This window comes from Syngnathus floridae, chromosome 4 (assembly GCF_059516105.1).
Source record: "Syngnathus floridae isolate MCC-2025c chromosome 4, RoL_Sflo_1.0, whole genome shotgun sequence".
Taxonomy (NCBI): domain Eukaryota; kingdom Metazoa; phylum Chordata; class Actinopteri; order Syngnathiformes; family Syngnathidae; genus Syngnathus; species Syngnathus floridae.
In genome coordinates, this window is record NC_142416.1 from 19,297,616 (window position 1) to 19,315,717 (window position 18,102).

At 43.5% G+C, this 18,102-nt stretch overlaps 1 protein-coding gene across 1 annotated transcript in view; it reads right to left on the bottom strand.

Moving 5' to 3' along the window:
- Positions 1–11,242, bottom strand: part of nr3c2 (nuclear receptor subfamily 3, group C, member 2) — a 35,500-nt gene extending 24,258 nt beyond the window's left edge. Inside the window, exons 1-2 of the mRNA XM_088373604.1 lie at positions 10,733–11,242; positions 8,062–9,750 (exon numbers count right to left, since the gene is read on the bottom strand). Coding sequence (XP_088229730.1) covers positions 8,062–9,731 — 1,670 coding nt within the window. The 5' untranslated portion in view covers positions 9,732–9,750; positions 10,733–11,242. The remainder of the gene's footprint in view (positions 1–8,061; positions 9,751–10,732) is intronic.
- Positions 11,243–18,102: the final 6,860 nt, after the last annotated feature.

Here is an 18,102-nt window from a genome sequence, read left to right on the forward strand (position 1 = left end):
GTTTTATATCATTTTTGTGATTACTGGAAAAGTATCAAACATGTAGAAACGCATTTGTTATTTGCAATTTAAAAAAAATGTGAGTTAATGAATTGAATTATGATTAAAATCTTCATATCTTTTTATTTTAATTCCAGATTTCCATACCATATTTTAAGGAAAAGAAAACATGTGCAAATAGATTGAACTGCTCTAATAGCATGTGGCTAATTGCTAACATCAAGCCTTAGAAATTACAGTTGACATTTGTCAACCATTAGTAAGCAAAGCCAAAAAAAAAAAAAAAAAGGGCAGCATTCCTCTAAGGTCGAACCGCGTCCTATCGCTGGATGGTAAATTAAGATCATAAAATGATATGACGGCAAATGAGAAGCCGCATCGGAATGCCAGCATGCCCACATCGCAGCTGGGTTTGTTTACAAGTATGAGTGTATATGTGTGTGTGTGTGTGTGTGTGTGTGTGTGTGTGTGTGTGTGTGTGTGTGTGTGTGTGTGTGTGTTGGCCACATGGGGACCGAAAGCAAAGGGAGCCCTCTGAGGGGAATCACTCAACCACTCATCCATATCGCAGATGTCCAATAAATTCCATCATGGCAAAAGTATCGGAAACATTCCGGCATTTTCTTTTTGAAATAGAGGCGCATCCTGTTGTGTTATTGTTACCTGAGCAACCCTTACAAATCCACCTCTTAGTAAAACACAAAAACATCCAGAGTAATAAATTATCATCTCTTGAAACGAAACAAAAAAGAGCTCAGCTAGCTCTGACGAACCACCGCGGCTACAAAAGCCCGCCGCTGTCTATGTGACCTCGTTTTGAACCTGATAATCTCTGAGCAGAACTCTTCCATATAATTGACATGAGAACGAACACGGGGAAAACATGAACAAACGAAAAACAATCCAAACCACTTCAACAAAAATCCGTCATGACATCGTTTAAGTGGTTTCACGACTCATAAAAGGCGCTGGTCAGCCTTCAGGTGACATTTTTGGAAGAATCTAAAATGCACTATGACCTTTATGTCCTGCAATTTTGTCCACCGGCTACCACATTTAAACTCCATGTACCAGACGGATGCATTATTCATAAATTTGTGTATTTTTATTATTTTATTCCACCCTGGAGGAACGACTCGATTCATACTTGACCGTTCGCCGCAGCCGTGGTCATCCGGGCATATTTGAAAATAAAATTCAGATTTGACATGCAACATGGACCTTTTATAGCCATGTCCATCATGACTCTCAAAATCAGGAATTTAACTTTTGACCTCACGCACATCTCATGAAAGAAAAACTATTATAATAAAGTACCGGGAGTGATTCACTCCTTGTCATTACTGATTCAAGTCTCTCTCGCTAGCTGCTAGCTAAACGCAGAGCGACCGTTAGCGTCATTGAGTTATATTTATTTAAAAAAAAATGTAATTTAGTTGATGCTTTTTATAGTTCTCCATTTCAATGTCATTGTATTAATATTCTTGAGGAATTAAAATAGATTTTTTTCTGAAAAATAATTTATATTAAATATTATATCAGTGGCACAAAACAAACGCTACATTTGTCATAGCATTTATCGTGAAAGTTTCTGGGAGAATATATCGTCCTAAAAAAAAAATTGTGTTAAGGGCCCGTCCATTTTCCACTTTTTGAAACAGTAACTAAAAAAATCAATAGATCAGCAGATTTGAACTGTAGAACTACACAAGTTGAAAAGACGGCCCTGAAACGTTTAGCCGCTCACCATCTCTGGCCGCCGTCCAACATAAACATTGCGTCGATAAGCTTATCCACCTGGGCAAGAATCTAGTTCAACTCCGGAAAACCGGTTCTCCCGTGACGGAGGGCCCTGGAGCCACAAGATTTGCATGCGGTGCAACGCTCGGCAGGCGACTCGTAACTGAAGCGCCTGATGCCTGCTTGTCTCTGTGATCACACCAAACGTGAGCTTTAATTTTTCCCCTGAGACAAGAAAAAGGGCAAGGCGGTCGAAGCAAGATGATGCCATGATTAAATATTTAGGCCGAGGGGGATTATGTAACATTGAACTTTAGTGAGACATTCCTTTCAAAGCTTGGCGAGCTGAAAAATCCCATTTAGGATTTCTTTGCTCGCCCTCCTGTCAGATTCTCCGAAGCGTCAAATGTTTATTATTCATAAATAATCCTGCTCGGGGGGAATTTAAGAGTGGATTCAAAGTTAGCATCAAAGTTAGCATGTTGCAGCCGTGGCTAAAGTTTTACATTTGAAAATTTCTGTTTCATTTAGCAATATAAAGTTTGGCAGACATTTGTATTGCAAGCGTTACCCAAGGTGTTTGTCGTTTCTAGACAGCTAGCTACATGCTTAGCATAATCGTCTGCCTCAGCCATTTGCTAAGTTAGTACTTAGAAGAACTCCATTGCAAATATTTGTATGAGTATTTTAAGCAGCGGGAGATCCTGAACGATCACTTTTCTGTCGCCAACTGTTATGATGTGAGTTCACCTCCAAGGCATCAGCGGTACAGGTGCACCAGAAACTTCCCCACCTAATTTGTTAGCTAAAATATGCCCGCGGGCCGAGTATACGTAATATTAGCGTGCGTGACTACAATTACTCTCGTAATTAATCTCATCAAAGGGCGTTCGGTTTCTCACGAAAGATATTGACTGTGCTGCGTTCAAGACCAAAAACCTCGATAGCGAAGCAGCCAGCAGGCATTTGGAAGTTTGTGTGAAGCGGTGAAAACAAAAAGCAGGAACTGGGCAGTGTTGCTAATTACCTTGAAAAAGTACCCTAATTACTTTGTTGATTCATTGAATTTTTTTTTGGACGAAGTATCGGATCCTGGTATCAGAGCACTCTTAAATACCCCACAACTTGAAAATAGGCCTTTTATCTGCCCCTACTTGGTATTAAAGCTCGCTAATTCCTTGTTTCCCACTAAGACATTCCAAAACTCCCTCAAAAGTTTGGCGCTGTCACTGAAGCTCAATCAAATCCAATTTTGGCTGGTGATTCAAAGAAAGGCCGCCTGCTGCAAGCTTGGGTGTGTTGGGGAGAGTCCAGACTACCTTTTGATTTGTCTTTAATTGCAATGGTTTCTTGCAGATTGCAATGGCACCATGAGTCATTTTGTGATCTCATGCTTAACCCTTGTGTCAGTAAAGCAAAACCTGGAGCTGCCATCTGATCCTCAGTCGCCTCTTTTTTTTTTTTTTTTTAAACCTGCTGGGTCAGTGTGTCATGCCGGCTGCCTTTAAAGTCATTCTCTGGAAAACCATTTAGCAAGTCGCTAGCTACGTATAAATAAATGATATCTAATGTGCAGTTTTTGCAATTTTTCTTTCAATGATTTGCCTCAAACCAAAAAAAAAAAGATTAGCTGCTCTGTAAGAAACCATCACGCTTTATTTCAATAAGCCTTAAAAAAAATAAAAAAAAATAATATTGGGTTTGTTGTGTGCTCCATTTCCACGAGTCACATGACATGACAAAATACTGAAAACGTTTAAAAAGACAATGACTTCATTTGTCTGTGATCAAGTCAACTTTATGTCTAGCGCACTTCAAAAAAACAAAACAAAACCACAGCTCTAAGTGGTGTGATGTACATAATAAATCAACTAATAAAACCAGCAACCCAATAAAATAACTAATAAATCCAGTAAAATAAAAAAGACAATATTGTATTAGATCACCATTTCCTTTTTGTAATTGCTTCTCTGTGTTACTTTGTATTATTGAACCGCCAAATCATTCTTCAAAACACGTTTTTTTCTTATTGATGCTAACATTAGCTAGCTTACTAGCTCAGCCCGTTAAAAAAAAATCGTTAAAGACGCACATAATCAAAGGCGCCAAAGGCCAATCTACGTTGGTGCCATTAAGCACGCCTTGGATTATTAATTCACACAAACATCCCATTTATTTTATTTTTGCCACCACAAATGACTACCTACTGCTTATTCAGGTATTTTAATGGCGCTAATTGAATGGCATCATGGGCTAATGACACTTTGAATGGCCGTGACATTTCCGTGGAACCTTTTTACCCAAAGTGGCGTCCCAAGGCGAAAACAGTGACAGGGCGACGCTGAGTCAAGAATTAAACGCAAAACAATGATCGGAGGTGTGGTCAATCACACAGGACTTTTGTCTTTATGTCAAAAGCAGATTGAATGACGGATTCATTTTCTCTAAAACAATATCCAAACGGCGCCAAGCTGGCGCAACCACAAAAACATGAACTGTAATTTGATGAGCTGTCACACAAGCGTGAGCGGTAAATTATCGGAATAATTTGTGAATGAATGGATTAAAAACGATCAACCGTTCTTTGTACACTTGTGGCATTGTTTTCCACACTTGAATGAGTCTTGGTAAAAAGTTTCTGCCATTCTTTTGTCGAAACTTACCAAAGATATTCGACACCGCACAAGAACATGACTTTAGATTTAAACACAAATAATAAATAAATAAATACATTTTAAAAAATGGATGCACTCACATATTAAATAAAAACTGATTTTTTTAATTGAAATCGGTTTTCGTTAGTATTACCGAAAACATTTATATTATTATTATTTATAATTATTGAGTCGAAGTAACCTTGTTTTTAGAATTTCTCCAAAACAAACATCAACGGAAAAGTCCTGAAAACAACAAAACAGAGCAAAAGCAGCACCAGCCTGTCAACAATCATTTTCATCCTTTTAGGAAACCAGTGAAAGTCAATAAATGCATGTCACGTCACCAAAGTGGGCCGAGGGGGTTAAAAGTGCAACTCTGGCTCCGAACTGGCATGAAAAGCTGGTCCTCTTGTCACTGGGCCGTATTTTTAGGGAGAGGTTCAAGGGAGGACAAGCATTCACACATGCTGGGAGAAGCCCACACGCCCCCGGCCCCTTTCGAGCACACCCCAGCCAACAGCGTCACACTTTTATTGGGGTCCGGCCTGCGTTGTGTGAATGTTAACGTGACTTCTTCTTTTAGCTTTCAGTATGTGCACAATGGTGGCAGCTATAGTAGCACACCAAAAAAAAAAAAAAAAAGTATCTTGTGTGTGTTACAATCTGCATTTGGGTGACCTCGTAAAAAAAACTTATTTTACTGTATACCTATTTTTTTATGAATGACAATTATTACCTGATGAATGAAACTACTTGAAGTGTTTTTTTTGTAGCTCTGCAACAACAACAAAAATTTCGACATCAATGACAATGGCGCCGTACGTCTCCCAACACGTGAACGATGGCGAATATTGCCAGAAGGGGAATGATTCATTTGTTCAGTAGTTTGCCTAGCCAATGGGAAATGCGTCACGGCTGTCGGCGGGGAAGAAAAAAAACATGTTTTCGGTCCAAAAAGAGTCTTCAATGCGACAAGCGTCGGGCTTTCGTTGAGCCTGACCGGACCGGCGCTCTAACTATTCATGAGCTTTAGGTGAACGCTTCCATGGAGGGAGGACCGGAGGCGGGACGGGGTGAGGCGTGGTGGGTCGGCGGGGAATAACCTCATTCTTGCTTGCAGCCAGAGTGATTTATTCATGTGCTCGCCCCAACGCAGAACAAGACATCTTCAGAATATTTTTGCTCACTCGGGGAAAAAGATACTGAGAAAGTCTACCAATGTCACTCTTATGAATGGTAGCGACTTGCGGAAAACACAGTCTATAGAATAAATAGGAACCCGGCGTGCAACAGGTGAATGGCAAAAAAAAAAAAAGATGCCTTTGGTCCATCATTTTAATTCATGTGATTGGATTTATCACGTGTCCGGTGTTCCTCAAGGCTCTGTCTTTAGCCCACCAATGTATTAGGTGTTCCTCAAGGCTCTCTCTTAAGCCCACCAAAGTATTATTCTAATATAAAATGAAAATAATTCAAAACCTTACTTTCTCAGTATTTCAAAATAAATTTCGGCCAAAGCTTAAGTGTCTATACCAAATGACTCTGATTTGTTTCATTTTACCGCCTTGCACATAAATAGAAAGCAATTTAATTGACTTTTATTTTACTTTAATGAAGAAAAAAAACGACAATTAAAAACAAAATAAATAAAAAGAAAACTTAATTCTATTACAATTGTCATAAACATAACCCGGTGAGGATAAACTAGTTGCAAATAACAAGCACTACAGAAATATTACGCCATAAAAACAACGGGCAGGAGGCCACAATGCATCGGGAGTCCGCTTGTGCACGCTCAAGCTTTAATTGGCAATTTAGTATCCAGCTGTGTCTGGATTCATCAAATCATTTGCATCCATTGATTTAGCGGAGGAACATACAATTAAAGGCTCATTAAGACGCTCTCTGGAGTACGCCTTTTCGGCCGCTTCGTAGAACATTGAGCGTTGGACGGCGTCCAGTGCGAGTCGTTCGGCGACATCGATACTTCCATCTTAATACAAAGTGGGCGTCTTTGAAATACGCGCCATTCAAGTCATGTAAACTTGATTTTACAGCGTGCGATATTAACGTCGAACAAGAGAAAAATCCTCCTCTCCTGGGGATGGCGAGTTAAAACGCAAAGAATGCTCAGATGAAAAGCCATCTTTAATTAAAACCACTTTGAGCGGAAACCAATAGTGAAGGAGAGGAACAAGGGGAGCCAGGGGATTTTTGCTGTTATCCAAAGCTCTCTGCGGATCAAAGTTTGTAGGGATGTTGAATGGTTATGTAATTTTTTTTTTCATTCCTAGGAAATATAAGGCCTTGAATACAGTAGCGAAAATTTCTCTGTCTGCTCGGAGCATGTAGGCCAACTCGTTTACTGACGTCGTGTCTGCCAGCCAGGCTAAGCTGGATGTCATTAGAACTTAATGTGGCAGTGATCCTGTCAGCGTGGATACAAGCCAAAGTACGAACCTTGGAATTTGCGCCTAAAATGGCTACTTCAAACCAAAATGGCTAACTTCCGTTTCAATTTTGACCATGGCAACCGGAAAGGTTTTGATAAATATGTCCGCCCAATTTTATATTATCAGTAAAACTGGGGTCAGGGTTCAAAAGTGACTTTTTTTCCAATTAAGCTTCATTTGTGAGTTCCAAAGAAGAAGTTTGTCAAAGAATTCACCAAATGCCTCGAATCAAAATGGCCGCCTTCCTGTTCAGTTTTGAGCTCCAGACTTTTTGTCAATCCCTGTAACGACAGACATGCCAGCCCAATTTCGTGTTCATCAGTAACACTTTAGTGAACCAAAACTATAGTCCGAGTATTCCACAAAAAATCAAATTCATCAAAATGTTGGGAACACAGCTTTGCCGTAGCGCTTGTTGCTATTGAGTTGTTTAGAGTGGTTTCCTTTGGCCTGTTTGCCCAGTTCCACAACCCCCGAGCACTCGTAATTGTTTATTTCGTCAGTCTGGCAATAAAAGCTCGTCATCAATCATTCATAATTCATGACGCTCCTGACACGCTGGCCCATTAAACCGCAGTTTTGCTCCCAGTGAGCACCGCTGTGCTAACGCTGCCGTACAGTAGAACGACACACAGTACAGTCAAGTGCGCGTCATTGCTTTCATTTCATTTTTAGCCTGCTATTCTCTAAAGTGCCTGGTGTAATGACACCTCATGACTATAACAAAGCGCCCTGCTTGCTGCAAATACAGTCCAATGATTCTCCATATAAGGCCAGGGAACTTAATGCATAGCTAAAGTAATGGGAAAAAAAAAAGTATCAGAAGGAACTCAACTAACAGCTGTCATGAGAATAAATTTAGACTTTTATGTGGATAAAATGAACATGAGGAAAAAAGTCATCATTTTGTAAGAGTAAAGTTATATAATTAGTTTGTATCAAGTCAATCAAGTCAAAATTTTCGTAGTCAAAATACAAAAAAAATAATGTCATGAGAATAAAGTTGTAATTTAATTTTTTTTATCTGAACAAAAAGTTTTTTTGTGTGAATTAAGTCAAAATATGACCAAAACAGTCAAAATGTTTGATTGGAAAATGTCTGCAAAACTTTTACACGATAATATTATGCATGAGAATCATCATGCAAGAGCACGACCACCCAAAAATTGTTTCCCCGTAAGTTCAACCAAAAGCTTCAATCCATCGCTTACCTCGCCATGCCGTCACCGATGCAGTTCTGACCCGGGTATCCGTCGCCCCGGGCTGACAGCGAGCCCTGCGGCATGCCCGGCCGCGACTTCCACGACTCCATTAACGCCGCCACGGGCGAAATGAGATTCAACAAAGGGTTGGACTGGTCCCGGGCGTCGTGCCGCCCGAACGACATTGTTCCCTGCGTGCCTATCTGGTAATGGAATGAGTGTCCGCTGGAATTAACTCCAACAATGGCCGAGGTGGGCACGCCGTTGCTCTCATGGTAGTAGTCGCTCTCGTTGGATTCTTGCTTGACCCCTTTGGACAGGACGTCGTTGGCGAACACGTCAGGGTCATAGTTCCCGTTGAGAGACACCGGGGGTCCTAAGATTCCGGAGAGGCTGTATTCGTCAATGTTATTCCGCAGGGACAAGTAGGTGGTCTCGGCCGCAGGGAAGAGGCCGAGCGGCGGCGACTGTCGGCCGTAGGACTGCGGGTTCATGCACCCGGCGTTTTTGTCGGGTTCGTTTTTGATTTGCGTAATAAACGGCACACCGGAGGTGTTGCATTTGGAGCCCCCGGAGCACATGCTCCGAAAATCAGTCCCTGGTTCGTTCTTGATGAACTTCACCATGCCCATCTGGTCCAAACCCACGTTGAACACCTCGCCGTCCACCATCTCCACCTTGGGGAACTCAAAGGGCTTGAAGTCCGGCTCGTCGGTCAGACCCGCCCTTTCGGGGCTACGGGTGTCGCCACGCGCCAAACCCAATTCACCGGTTGGACTGGACGCCAGGAAGCCTCCCGAAGAAGGGTTCTGGGGGCTTCCTATGGCCATGGCCGGACTGCAGGCGGGGGGCCGGACCGCGTTGGGGCTGGAGACGGATGACCTGACGCTGCAGGATGGCGGGGACCTCACGCTAGTCATACTCCGCGGGCTGGACATGGGGGACCTCATGAGGGGCGGCGAGCATACCGTGCTGGACTCCACGGGGCTGCACGCCGACAAATTCCGCCGCCTGACTCCGGCTATGGCCGGGTGGCTTACGGGCGAGCACGCTGGGCCGAAGCCCACCGGGGGGCTGGTGGTGGTGGATGACACCATGTTGTTGCCGCCCCCCGGGCTGGGAGTTTGGGGACTGCCGGACAGCGATGAGGCCAGCAAGGAAGCGGAGCTCACCGGGACACCGGCGGTGCCGTCCCCACCGGTCGACTGCGGGAACGGAAACCCTTTCAGCTTGGGGCTCTTGGCGGTGATGCACTGGCTTTCCTCAAGAGTCCGCCCGCATACCGGGTACGGCATTTTCCCAGGGCTGGCCGAGCCCCCGTGCTGGCCGAAGGCAAAGTCCGCCTCCCTGGCAGCGTTCATGTAAAGCCCCATGGACTCTGCCACGGTTTTGGAAAGCTCCTTGGAGTCCATTTCCGTCTTGGGACCGTGGAGGGAACTGTTGCCGATGTGCGGTAGGCCTAAGTGCTGGTTCGGCCCGGGACGAAGCAGCGGCTGCTCCGGCTTCTTGCCGCCACCCTCTTTGGGGTCGGCGACGTTGGCGATGTCCATCAGAACATCGCCTCCGCCCAGGCTGGAGTCCTCGGGGGCACAGCAGAACTCCATGGTACCGGGGATCTGAGACCACCTGTTCTCCGCGTCACTTCCCTCAAAGAGACTTTGGTATCGTTTGGTCTCCATCGCTGTCTCATGGAGTCACCTTGCAAAAAAAAAAAATTGAGTGTCAAAATTTACATAATGTTTTGATACTACATGGATACAGGAATGATTTTTGGAGAAATCATGAGATAACTTTATCATTACAATATTTTATTCATATTGTCGGATGGAATCGTTCATGAACGTTCTCCTGTTTGCACTTATCGGTCAAAGAAACTTATTCAACTGCGCCTCTGGAGGTCACAGCAGTATTGCACTCTCCATTAAAAGACGCAATGATTATTGGTGATGAATTGTCATGCAACAAAGGCACGCCTCCAGTCATCCTTGACTTTTTCAAATGTATATTAATGCAAATATTTGTTTGATTTCTGTACTTTGTAGCCAAATAAACAGCTTGACAGGTGGTAGGTGCCTCGCAAGAGTTAACGAGTCGACGTGACGTCTCCTGGGCTACAGTAAATAGCCAGCCCCAGGCCGCGCTCCTATTGGACGAGCGCACTGAAAGGTCACGCGTCGATTGGCTCGCAGAGCCTGTCCATCAAAAAGTTGCAAGCCTCGGCGGCCACAACAGTGCTGCGACACAAAGTTGGAACGCTTTGTTTTGGTTCCGAAAACAAGACATATACGCGCGTTACGTGTAGAAACAGCTCAAAATAACAGTCAAAGGTGTGATTTTATATTTTTAGGTTAAAAGCCGTCGCGGCACGTGCACGACGAGTACACACCCCCTTTTCAAAAATAAATTCGAGCTGCGTGTTTTTGCATAAATACTATAAATGCCATTTTTTATTACACATCCGTCATTGTGAACGGTTGGGTTGGACGAGCTGACAGGCGCGGGTGCATGAAAATAAATAAATAGCAAAAAGACGTTAAACTTGCAGCACACTGGTGTTTTTTTGTTTTTTATCAAATGCCGGGCGTCATTAAAAAAGTTATTAAACACCTTTGAAGCTGCTCCACGCATGTAGTAATCGTTAAAAAATATTGCCTTCTTATTTTTGGGCTGTTTTGCTCACCTTAAAGACGACATTCGGTGGGTGCTTGTCAGGTGTTTGCATCCAGAAGAGCGTCAAGAAAAGCAAATAGAAAAACTAAATGATGAGAATCATCATAAAAAGGAGTCACGACGGAGAGCGTGGTGCATAGTTGCGCCAGTTTTTCGTTCTGCACAGCTCGCCTTGCCTTAATAATAATTGGAGGGGGAAAATCCTCAGCGAGCTTTGCAGCAAAAGCGCAAGCGGGGTAGGACAGTGTACCGCTCCGCGTACTGCTCAGCTCGCTCGCTCGCTGGAGTGGAAGTGGAAGGAGGAGGAGGAGGAGGAGGAGGAGAGGTGCGGGCTGGGAGGGAGAGAGAGAGAGAGCTGAGAAACGGAGGGTGGGGGTGCAATCGTCTCACATGGTGTCCCGAGCCAATTGCTGGATTGTCCGTCTCCATCTAATAATGAAAGAAAGAGTGATCAAAATCGGTTGCGCGCGTGCGCACCGTAGGTGTTTCGGTCGTCAGGCAGTATGGAGGTTATCATCGGCGCTTGTCACTTTGGCTTTATGTCTTATCGTCGCGAGAGCGTCACGTAACCTTGCCCTTACTTTGTGGAAACTCCTTCGGCGAGCCATGTGCTGCACGAGCCTCCACCAGGTGGCGCACTATGGCTTTTGCAACTTCTCCCAAACCCGAATTAGTGTAGATTATTCCCTCACCTGATTTAGAAATATAATACTAATAATATGCATTTTAGGCAAAGAAAAAGCGTCAAATAAGATAACGATGCTTCATTCAGGATGAGTGGTTCCACTTTTTGTCTGAGAGCTCAGCTGCTGGGAGGCCTCATGGGAGGGGGGGGGGGGGGGGGGGCACAGGTGAACTGGAGCGTGTTAACTCTCAGACAAGCGCCCTCCCTCATCGACCCCACATTGCAAGATGTCTGCAGGAGGCAGTCATGAATTTGCAACGTGACGAGGACCGAGGAGCAGAATGGAGGATTTGCCATGTACGTTAAAGTACACTTGCACTAACTGCAACTTAATTGCGAATCTTTTTTTCATGAATGGAGAAGTCCATTCATTCCTTTTGTATCCTCTTTAGGGTTGGTCAAATACTTGCTGTATTTTTGCAGGCCTGTTTTTGAACCTGGTGGGGCACTGCCCCTAAATCCAAATCAGCCGTCAACAGATGCAAACAAGTATGAAATAAAGTTTTGCGTTGACACAGTCACCTTAAGATGCCCCGTTCGAGAAGGTCTAAACGCTCAATGAAATGTGTCAACTCGCTTCCGTCATACTACGCAACGCGCCACCTGGGGTTTGTACCCCCACCCCGCCCGCCCGCCACACGGGTTACGGGCTGCTTAATGGAATAACATGTTTACCCCGCCGGAGACATACATACATATTCAGTGGGAACACTGGCTTTATAGCTTGCCGCCAGACTCTGGATCCGACCATTAACATGCGGGGGAATTATCACTAAATAATAACGTTCGACATAACTGTGTCAAGTCGATTAGAAATTGATATTTTGGCTTGTAAACATGATTTCTGTGGTGCACATTTAGATGCTAACGTGCTAAATATTCTAAAAAATAGGAATGTTGCCAAATACAAATTAGAGGTACAGACATGCCATGTTCATTTCTGATAGGGAATCAACATAACAATTTGAGAGAATGCTAACTTTATTATAAAGAAAATACATTTTCCAAAATGTAAAATATTTAAATTCTTTTAAATCTATGGGGCAATTTGGAATCCCAACTTTCACAAATAAGCACATCTAGGGTTTTAATTTGGTAGCAAGTAGTTTAGGAGGAATTTGCTAAGGTGTTGGTTTCCAACCACTGGTGTGCGGCCCACAACCGGACCACAGGCCATTTTCTTTTTCAATTCTCTTCAGGAGATGCTATTATGTGGGTTTTGGGGTTACATCCGAGTCACCCTACGTAATTGTAGTTATTTTTTTTTAAAATCTTAGTTCACCACCCCCAAAAGACAATATAGTCAGCAATTTCATTACGGGCATCCCTCCTGACCAAGTTACATTTGTCACATCAATTATGCCAATCTCAGCCGCACTTTGTCGCCGTGGTTTCACCTCATCTATTCGTAATCGTGAACCAACATTACTCGTGCAGCTGGGTTGACTGCGAGCGCTTTCCAGTACAGCGCCTGCCGGCCGGCCGGGTATATAAATAGACCGTAAGACCCACAAGACACTTTCTGCAGACGTTAAAGCCTCGTTACACATGAAATAGTTCATTATTTCCCATCCGGCTCCCTGGAGTCCAAATAGATAACAAACAACGTCCTGTCCTGCTAATTATCAAACAACCCCCCACCCCCACCCCACGCTTTCTCATGTGCGCCACCTTGTGTCCGACATTAAACTGTATTTTTGTAGTTTCGTCGGCTGCTGAACACCCAGGGGGGGAAAAAACCTGAAATGTGACGCCTGTGTCATGATTAATTTCGCAAGTGAACAGGCTCTGCGATGTCAGTGGTAATTAGGCATCACCCATTGCATAACACACCATGTGTCCGTGTGTGCCCGCGCGCGCGTTCATGTGGATGGAGGGACAAGGGAGATATGGTTCATGAACAAGAGTTTGGACTTTCCTCTCACAAGCTCAAGATTAGCTCTTGCGGAGTAAAAATGTGATCGATAGCTTTATTCTACTATAATTGCACCCTTTAAATTCTGCCTGGCAACAAGTGACCAGGAGGGAAAAAAATTATATATTGTATATACAAATTAATTAGACAATCTTCTGTTATCAAGTACGTTGCTTTAGAAAGAAAAAAATAATCAAACATTAGAACAAATGAGGATTAAACCATGATTATTGGACAACTTCCTGAATAGTTGATCGTGTTTTTGAACGAGCTCCACGTTTAGAGGATCCACAAATCCCCTCAAAGGCAAAATCTCGATTGTCTTGCCGTTATATAAAAGCTTGATTTGCCCGGCTTAGATGCATCTAATTTTCAGCACTGACCCGCAGCGCACCTGGCAAGCTGCGAGAAAATAACTTTCAAACTTGAAACGCAGCGATTTAACCGCAAGAGCATTTATTAATCCGCCTAAAACAAACAATGGCCCTCGTATCAGTCAAATTAACACAGATTGGGATTTGATGCGCGCCGCAGACAGATGGCCTAGCTCGCTTGCCCGTCTCGCTCGCCCGTGGTGGCAGCTGAGGACGAGAGCACTTCCAGAGCGGATTTCAGGGAATCTAGGCCAGCGAGAGTGGCCCGCCAGTGCTGTCATGTTGTAGCGCACACTTCTTGTTTGAGGAGGACGCCGCAACTTGTCTTGTGTGTGGAGTGTTGCAAACAAGCTTGTGGGAGAGATCAATTGCAGCTTTCCCTTTTTTTTCTACTTATAATCACATTTGGTGAGAGAGTTTAAGTAGGAAAGCGTACAAAAAAAAGTCAGTGCATGCATTTTTTTTTCTTTCGCAACTGAATTTTCCAGCAGCATCTGTTCCTTCACAATATTTGGGTGGGCACAAAACTTGCTTGCACCCCACAAAAAAAATAAACAGCAGCACTTGCTACAGTTAGTTTTTGCACATGAAATATGCCAAACTTGTTTTTTTAGGGGGAGGGCGAACCACTGTTGTCATTTATTTGCAGTCTGGAATCGGAGGAGTGAAAGTTGCTTTATTTATTGTTAGTTTCTTTCAGTTGGAAAAGTTGCTCCACCACTGGTCGTCATGGCAACCAAAATGTGCACCTCATTTGCATAAAACACAACCTCCCCAAAACCAAACTATTTCAATCAGACGTTAAGTGTGCCACAATTTTTTTTATTTTGACTCAATATGGGGGAGTTTTTATGAAGACACAAACTTCTTCAGTTCAAAATATCAAATCAGCATCCTTGCTAGTGATTCAGTATATCTCGAAGCGGCAACATAAATCGCAGAGTGTAAAGTCAGTGAAACGTAAGCGCAGGTGAGATGCGAAATTGCTCGCTTTGCAAACGCCACGTAGACATTCCCATGCAACTTTCTTTCCTCCCCGCTTAGTGACTCATTATTCAGATACCGAGCGTCCATCTGGAAAGCGGCGAGGTTTGGCCGCCGTCGCAGCGTCGCCGTCGAGGGAAAAGTGTGCGAAATTGCGAGGACTGCCGACACTTCGGCAAAAAGGTGTCAATTTGTCTGGCTTTGATGACCATTTTCTTCGCCGCCGCCACCGCCATCCTTTTTTTTACACCAAGGAGGAAAGGGTACAGATAACTTTTAGCAGGTCGGGAACACTTTAGGGAGTGTTTTTTGTCGAAATGCTGAGAGCAGGCGAGGAAGATGGGACTAAAAATATGAAAATACTCCTTTTAGCTGTCCGTCATCTTCAAATATGACACTTGCCAAGAAGAGATATTTGCTCAATATTCCATCTAAGGCTTTGACTGATTGATTTTTTTTTTAGGCCGATACTTGACAAGACAAAATTCCAAAAACGAAAATGTTTGGCGTTAGTTACAAAAACTCATGCTACACAGCTAATATGCTAATGCTAGGATAATATCACCATCGTTGTCGCAATTGGCATACTTGCGTTTATCTTTTGTACTTTTTGTTTTGCCGGAAAGGCCTGGAAAATAGTAAATGCGACAGGTCGTCAAGCAAATACTGAAAAACAAAAACCCCGCATGTGCACGGCCTCCAACAACACATTCATATAATTTACAAACTGGCAAAGTTGTCGATGGAAGTGCGCGCTGAACGCCAGCAGTGTGCGTCTAAGTGTGTGTGTGAATGGCCCGGAGTGCCAGACAGCACCTTCTGTTTGGATCGATGGCCATCAGCATGCTCCCCCCCCTCTCCCTCCCCCGCCATCTTTACACCAGTTCTTCTGTAGCCCACAAGGCTGGAGGAGGAGGAGGAAGCCGCTCTTGCAAAACAACTTTTTCTTTCTTTACGCTACTCATTATCTTCGGATGCTGGCGGCACGACACGTCGTAAGGGTTGGAGATTAAAACTAAGTGGGAAAAAAAAATAACACCAGCAAGCAAATAGCACAATATGGCCTTTGTAGTAGAACAAGTAAAAGAGTATTTGTGTCTTAATTAGTCCGATGGAGTAAACACGAGTGTTGACTTTCCTATAGCGCACTTTATTTAAATATCATCCCACGCTACGTGACATTTCCTTGGATTTTTATTGATCAAGGTGCAAAGTTGTGAGCGGAATTTCTGACATTCACTCCTTCATGTAGTACCACTTAAACAGTAGAAATAATATAATAGATAAATCCCACTTTTAAGTTAAGAACTGAAAGCATCATAAGCATTTGTAAAGCATTAAGTGTCTTAAAGAAGTTGGCAGCAAAAAAAAACAATGAAGGGAAATTTAGTTGAGAAAGATATCCAATGTAAATATATTCGGGTGGGTTTTAGATTGCCAATTTATTAAGATTAAATCAACACCATCCCTGCTCGTAGCAGCAAAGCAGTGCCCACCATTTGGCCTCAATCCATTCACACAAAAGTAACCATGAATTTTTCAGAATCAACCAAATTGTCTCGCTTCAAAAAAGAGGCTAAAATCAATACAATGCAAAAAAAATGGCCTGTGATGACTTTGAAATTAATAATTGGATTTATTTGTACATTCTAATATAATATCATATATAATATATATGATATTATATTTCTAATAATATAATTTTATGCACAGGGAGCACTGGGAACATTTGTTGTAATTAAAAACTAAATTGTGTTTTTAAAAAAAAAATTAGTACCTCCTAAAACAAAATGAAGACATCCTAATCATGTACAGTGCTTGTTTGTTTTCAAAACGTCTCTACTGTTATTGACCGTCTCGTCCGCTACGTAACCTTGATGGAAAACGTGTGTAACTGCTAGCCGGCCCCTGGAGTCGTATTGATCCACAAGGTTTCCTGGCAACCCGCAGACACATATCAGAACTTGCTGTTTTTACACTCTGGATGCTAAAAGAAACAATAACAACAACCAGCTTGTGCCCTAACCCTAAACACTAAGCTAACCCACTTTACGCTAAGCTAAACGCTAGCTAAATACGCGCAATCAAGGTTAATTTTGCCTTTTTTCATTCCAGTTGGCTTTCTTGTTTGTGTGAATGGTTAGGTGTGGTTTAAACTTCCCTGGCTGGCCGAATGGAAATTCTGGAGACTTCTTTGGCACCGTGAATGATTTGTGGAAAACGTTTACCAGATTTCTAAAACCGTGCCCAGCAGATGATTTGATGTTGTGCGCACCAAGTAAAGAACTTTCACTGCCTGAGAATGTTTGATGTTTTGGACGCTGGGCAAGTGCTACACTTTGGTTAGTTTGTTTTCATTTTTGTCTTTTTTTGTTTCCAATGAAAGTGATTCCAGTCTCTATCTTGGTGCTTCGGGCCAATTGTTTGTGTTCCAAGTTGCGGTATAGCAAGAATAGAGACAACTTTGTCTTAATTGAAATGGTTACGGTCACCATGACCTGGAGTCAAACCATACAGTATTGTTGCTTTGAAGTCCTGTCTGATTCCGAAGTGCAGAGGAAGCGTTAGCATATTTATTTTCATGCAGCACAGACACTTTTAAGGTTGTAGATTTACACTGGCACATCCAATCTTCCTCATGAGCCTGTGTAGGAGGACGTTTACGGTAAAGCCGATCGCAGACGTCCTCCGATGACATGACGCCGAAAGTCGTAAATCGCCTCCGACACCCGACGCTTGTCATTTGTTCTGCCACCGAGGTCGCTTTTCATCCGCTCTATTTCATTCCGGCTGTCAGTTTGATGCTGTTCTACTCCAGCGCTGCAGGTGGCGGTAAAGCGCATTAACCCATTCCAAACCACCAGAACATTCCAGTTCCAATTGATTTGTTGTCCTGGGAACAAAACGTGTAAAAAAAGGGGCAAATGTACAAACGCTTCGTGTAGGACGAATAAAAGTAGGACGTGCGGAATTGTTCACCCCCTTTTCTCTCAGTGCAGCCGACTGCAGGATTATGATTTCGCAACCTTTAAATCAACACCTAACACCATTTAACAAACATTAAACCATTTCTCTCGGGACGTAATGACAAAAGAGTCCACTTTGCTTTTGGGGGGGAAATAAAGCAGCACTAAGCAATACCCGGGAACTTATATCAGCGATTAAAGCCATTTCCAAAGCTCTCCCAAAATTCATAGCTGAGTTTAGCAAAGCGCCGCCGCCGCCGCCGCTCTTGCTGCTGCTGCCCGCGCTAACCTTTTGATAAGGCCCGCAGACAGTGTAAATTAAAGGCATTAAATCATGATTTGCCGGCCGCGCCGAGACATCCCCTTCACACTCGGCTGCTCGGCCCGCGCTGGTCAGAGCAGACAGGTCATCCGGCCGCGGTGACGAATGGCTTTCATCAAGGGGCCGGCGGGCTC